Source organism: Filicampus tigris, chromosome 15 (genome assembly GCF_054856515.1).
Source record: "Filicampus tigris isolate MCC_2025a chromosome 15, RoL_Ftig_1.0, whole genome shotgun sequence".
Taxonomy (NCBI): Eukaryota; Metazoa; Chordata; class Actinopteri; order Syngnathiformes; family Syngnathidae; genus Filicampus; species Filicampus tigris.
The window spans coordinates 11303323-11309322 of NC_141231.1; the positions used below are offsets into that span (position 1 = coordinate 11303323).

Sequence of the window (6000 nt, forward strand, 5' to 3'; positions counted from 1 at the left end):
GAATTCTCAATTCTCAGCATCCCCACAGTGACTCAGAGGAGGCATTTTGTGCGGATGATGATAATCCGATGCGTTCAGAATAGGGGAAAGTGCATCGGCGTCATGAAATTTGAGCCTGCACATCCGCTTGTGACATGACTGTGACCTTGTGGAAACTTGCTTGACCAATATTTACAGTATGTGTAGCAAAATATCAAAACACAGGGAGCGAGGGGGAAGCGCCCCCTGTCGTTTAATGTGAAGTGCATAAGCACTTAAAACCCCATCGAAAGTTACGATAGAAAAAAAAAATCAGATTTAATACATTGCAGGTAAATTCGATTTTATTTTAGTTAAAAACATCCCTCATGTGCAGTTGTTTAAAGGAGCTTTGTGTCTCCCAAGCCCCCGCAGGTATAGGTTGTCTGCAGCGGGGTTTGCGGCGAGATGTACACCGGGCATCTCGCCACCAAGCCGGGGCGCGGGTGCCATCGCCCGGGGAAAGGGATGGGTGAATGGATGTCCGCACTTATTACCTCTAGCACACGCGTGGTAAATGCGCATTCGCACATCGTTTTCTACGTATAGTGTCCACGCACCTGGTTCTTGTGGCGAGTCCCGTCTTCGAGTTCTGAAGAGGTGTCCATGTTTCCCCCATCGGCCGGTCAGCGTCCCGCGGAGAATCTGCGCATTACATCCACCAACGCGAACACATCCAAGCCGTGCAAGTCCCGCAGTCTCTACTCCATTTGCGTGGAACTTCGTCTTCGGCGTCTGCTGCACTAAATGGTATAGTGCTGCTTCTAATTATTCCGCAGGGAATGTTCTGTAAAAATGAATAAGTAAAAACAAAAAGCGCCCACAGAAAAAGTCCTTTACTCCGTTGGGGGGAAGCAGTCTTATGTTCCAGTGGTGTAGTTTCTCAACGGAAGCTCCTTCCTCTTTGCAACATCCACGCAGGGTCTGGTTCCGAGCAAAAGAGAGTGAGTGAGCCGCGCGCTCCTCCGCTGCGCTACTGCGCTCCCTCCCGCCAGTCAATCAACGCCCACCACCCCCAGCCGTCCTCCGTGAGAAAGAGTCCACTATTATATCCTATGCACATCAGAGCACAGTGAGACTAAGTATGTGTGAATGAGTAAATGGGGTTCTCAACATGCATGAGCATAAGGATTATGACGATGATGATGAGCTGTCATCATGTGTTACACATTATACATTAACGGCGATGCCTCCGGGAGGGGAGGGGAGGGGAGGGGAATGTATGGGCGGTGGTGTCTGGGACGTCACAACAAGCATCTTGATGGATCGAAAGTGCATGGTCTTTTTCCAGAGAAAGGACGGGAAGGAAATTTTCCTGAGGTACCGTAATAGAGGTCCCGGGTCACAGTTTTTTCATGGGGGGGGGTCGGCGGTGTTTGGGCACGGGTGCACCAGGTCGTAATTGTGTAACAAAGTGAACCTGGCAGTTTTTCCAAAGGTATTCCAATGTCGCACAATGGCGGGACCAGAATGTGAAGTATTTATGTCACAGAATGGGGACCTAGAAAATTTCTGGCTTCCAAGGCTGGAGTAGCTATCTGAGAAACAGGGCAGATGCCTGGTGGGCCGACATCTATTGGGGCTGACGCGGTGCTATTTATTTTTCTCCACGAGAGTGACCTAGGAGAAGCAGCACACTATTTATGCATTTACAATATAGACAGAAGAAGTTACAGATACGAGCAAGCGTAGACGCTCGCCTGCGGAACCAGTCTAAGTTAAAATGCCATGGCCATTGTGTCAAAGTCATAATACAGGCTAACATAATTCTGGTATTCCACAATGCGGAACTAGCTTGTGATGTTTTGTCACATCATGAGCAATTCATTTGATCCAGCATTTTCCTGGCTACGGGGGTATAGCATCAGAGACATATATACTGCATTGCGCAATTCTGGGACTGAAATGCGTGTCAGCGAATGTGGTTTGGGAGTATGTGACTGCCTTTAGAATTAAGCAATCATATTCAAATTCATGTTAAATGGAGGTCAGTACACACCTGCCACAATTTGAAGTGCCTTTGATTAACCACAAATACATTTAGGTGGCAGCATGTGCACAATTCTCCCAAGGCAGCTTTATTTATATGACACATTTCATACACAAGGTAGCTCAATGTGCGTCACATGAAGTAGTTGAAAATACAACATTCAAAGGAATTTTCAACCAAAGGAATTCAAGTTTAAAAGCTTTTAAAAGGGAAAAAGAGAGAATAATTTTACGACATTTACTAAAATAACATACAGTACAAGAAAAAGATTTTGGAAAATTGATTTTCAAAATGCTTTGAAAGACTTTAATCATAGGTATGGGGAGAAAAACAACATTTTTTTAACCTGGATTTTAAAGCATTTATATTTGGGGCTATTGGCATCTTTTTCCATTTCCATGCAGCGTAACCACCTAATGCTGATTCATCATGTTTGCTTTGCACTCTGGGCTCCACTAATTGATCTGATTCTTCTGACATCAGGATCCTACTGTGTTTATATTACACGGTCATTTCTCTCATGTATTCATGACCTGACCTGAGACATTCAGTGATTTATAGACCGTAGCATCATTTTCAAATCTATCCTATTATTCCAAGGACTGAAATGCTCCTCAAATACCAAACATTTTTGGTGGACTTCTCGAAAGATCGTTTTTTTTTTTTTTTAAAGCATAATGAATGATATTCAATTTAAAATATTCTGCCGTCCGCTCGCATAGTAACTGCACTATATTTTCTTGAGTAGCTTGTTTGTATCGATTATCATCTTTTTGTGACATTTGCCGTTCAGCATTATTGTGCTATCTTGACCTGTGATTATTGATCGCACTATGAAGGGGGGAAAAAAATACATTCATGGGTTTAAGGCTCAATTATGGCCTGGCGTCACTTATAAAAAGAAATAACAGAAAAATGTCTATCGACTGAGGTGAAAGAGGCAGTTAGCGCCCCATTTCTTTGCACGCCCGCAGGGTGTGGGGGAGGGGGGGTGTCAAGGAAAAGCGTACAGCTTGCACAAATGGCAGGCAAACCGCACGAATGTTCAATTTGCCAACTCGCGCTTCAAGGGGTGCAGGAGGGGAGCGAAATATTACAATAACAACAATAATAGGAGCGACTTGACAGGCGGGAAGCAGACGGTGGGGAGGTCGAGGAAGTGGGGGATAGTGGATGCCTCCTTCGCAGCTTATCGGGCCAACGGCGTCCATCTCGCAAGTGCGCCCACTTCTGGCAGCATCTCAGAATGTCATGGCAAGGTGGTGTAATACATATTTTTAAAAAAAGAAAAAAAAAGGGGGGGGGTTAGGGGGGTTCCGAGCATGAGCGGGTTAATCTGGGCGATTGCAACCTGTTGTTGGAGATGTGGCCTCCTCTTCCTCTCACCTTTGGGGTTTTTTTTTTCACGCATGATGAGCTGGATTGCCCTTCCTCAAAATGCCAGGTTGGTTGGTAATTTGTAAGAAAAAGAAAAAAAGTAGCAAAAGTAACAGACGATAAGATGATTTATTTTTAAACAGAAAGAAGCACAAACAAAATGGTGCTATTAAGGCACAAGTAATAGGGCTTTTTATTTTCCATTTTATTCTCCCTTGAGAGACTGACTTGAGAGACTTTTACAAAGAAAATTGAGCTTTTGTACCGGTCAAATATTGTTGTACTACTATACTAGAGTACTAGAATACTAGAATAAATAAAGCAGGGTTAATGCTTTGACGCTGGCTAAAATGAGGTCGCGTGAGATGGCAACATCACGTATGATGACAACTCCAAAATTGGTTTAAACTTTGAGGCAACATTCTTGGTCAACTTTTTCATGTTTATTTTTTGTAACATTTTTAAAGAAAAATCCTCCCACATAAAACGTCCCCACTAATAGATTTCCCGAAGTGCCGCAGTACATAAGTGTGTTTTAAACTAGTTATTTTTTGTATTAAATCCTACTCAATTCCTTCTTCCATTTCCTAAACAACTACTTTATTCAACACTGTGCTCACACATCTCCGATTACTCCTGGAGAGAGATGACATTTGCTAATGGCGAGGCGTTAAGGGGGCCGATGAACTATCAATCAGCCAGATGGAGTCACATGACAGAAAATAAAAAGCTTTGGGACGATGATGAGCCATCAAAGACTTTACGAGCGGCTTGTCCGTCGTCTTCACGAGTGTGTGGAAGTGCTTCGGTGGGGCGGTCTGACTGGCACTCCCTCAGTCAAAGGTTATTTTCTTCATATAAAATCTACAAAATGATGGAAGCCCATTCCCGCCAGTTAAAAAAAAAAAAGAAATCCGCCGGTAAAAATTTTTTTATTTTTATTTTTATTTTTTCCTTTGGAAGAAGCCCATTCCCACCAGTAAAAAAAAAAAAAAAAAAAAAAAAAAATTTTTTTTTTTAATTGCAGAAGCCTGTTTCCGCCAGTGGACTTTTTTTTTTCTTTTTTTTTTGTTTACTGGCAGATTTTTCTTTTTTTATACTGGCGGGAATGGGCTTCCATACAAAATAGATAGGCGTTATATTTGTGCAAATAAAGGCCTCTAACAGATTTTTAAAGAAAGACCCAAAATAAACATGTTTTCTATAAGTTATTTTTATATAAAATCCAACTTAAATTGACAATAATTGTAATCTTCCACAAATAGCAATTAACATTATTAGAACAAATGTGTTCGTAGAAATAATTGAGATGAATCTTAATACAACCCAAACACCGGTTAATATTACTCCAATAAATGTGTTTGTAGAAAAGCAAAAACAATGCCTCCCACCAAATATATTTTCAAAGTATAATCTATAATATTTTATTAAAGTTTTCTACCGGTTATTTTCGTACAAAATTCCACAAAATTAAAATACACCACTCACATAAATTACGTTTATTCTAATAAGTTATTTTAGTACAAAAATCTCACTACTAATGACATGAATTGTATTATATAATACCGCTGACATTGTTAAATATCATTTTTACAGATCCCACCTAATACGTATGCTTTTGAAGTATAAATCAGAAAAAGCGCATTGTCTACTAGTAATTTTTCCTACGAAATTAGGACCAATTTTACAGTCCGGGAGGACTTTGATGGGAATCCCTTGGACCTGAATGACTCTGGAATGTTTGCCAATCGGCTCGTCTTCAGAGCGGTGTGCAATTATCCGCAGGGCCTCCCCCCAGGGTGACACCCGCTGGGGGTAAAGGGGAAGAAGGGGGGCAACCACTTCCTGCTTCGGTTACGACTTAAACAAGATTACGTCTAATGGGATCCCAGTGGAAGGAATATAAGTTAGCCTTAATGCTCCATTTTATGTCCAATACGCACCTCTCGAGCGGATTGGGAATTAAGCAGGTAACTAATCCGAATATAGCACTTCTTATTATTAAATCATTACTGGAACTTTCAACCTTTGAGTGTGATTTGTTGTGCTTCTTAGCTAGCTAGCATTTTGGGATTTACACTGCAGGTCTAAGGGGCAAATTCCGATTTAGTGCTTTTCGGATTTATTTTCAGTCTGCCACGTTTGCATGAAGGTGATAAGTGTAGGCTTTTAAGTATTTTGGTGATAAGCAAATGCATGGTGAACTAGTGGTTAGCACATCTGCCTTGAAGTTGAGAAGTTCATGGTTTGAATCTGGATTCCCCCCACATCCCAAAAACCGTCACATTAGGACGGTACATTGAAGACCTATGACGCTTCTTTCATCAAAAGTCATATCAGGCGTAGGGCCTGACAGTATATGGATTTATTGAGGCCAATGCGGATTCTGATGTTTGGCAGACTAGAATTCTGATAACCGATTAATCGGCCAAGTAATTAAAAAAATATTACATGAAAAACAATACTTCTTTTTACTAACAATAACTATATGAATTACAGACAAAACATTTGACTAATGTATATTACTTTGATCTCTAGTATTTTTTTAACTTTGCAACATAAACCATAAAAAACAAAATTATATTGGCAGATTTTTTTTTAAGATGATTTTTTTG

At 41.0% G+C, this 6000-nt stretch overlaps 1 protein-coding gene across 2 annotated transcripts in view; it reads right to left on the reverse strand.

The window, feature by feature from the left end:
- fibcd1b (fibrinogen C domain containing 1b) overlaps positions 1-994 on the reverse strand; it is a 93210-nt gene extending 92216 nt beyond the window's left edge. For both annotated transcript variants that reach the window (XM_086054000.1, XM_086053999.1), the window contains exon 1: positions 579-994. In XM_086054000.1, coding sequence (XP_085910126.1) covers positions 579-626 — 48 coding nt within the window. In that variant the 5' untranslated portion in view covers positions 627-994. The remainder of the gene's footprint in view (positions 1-578) is intronic.
- Between the last annotated feature and the right edge of the window lie 5006 nt (positions 995-6000).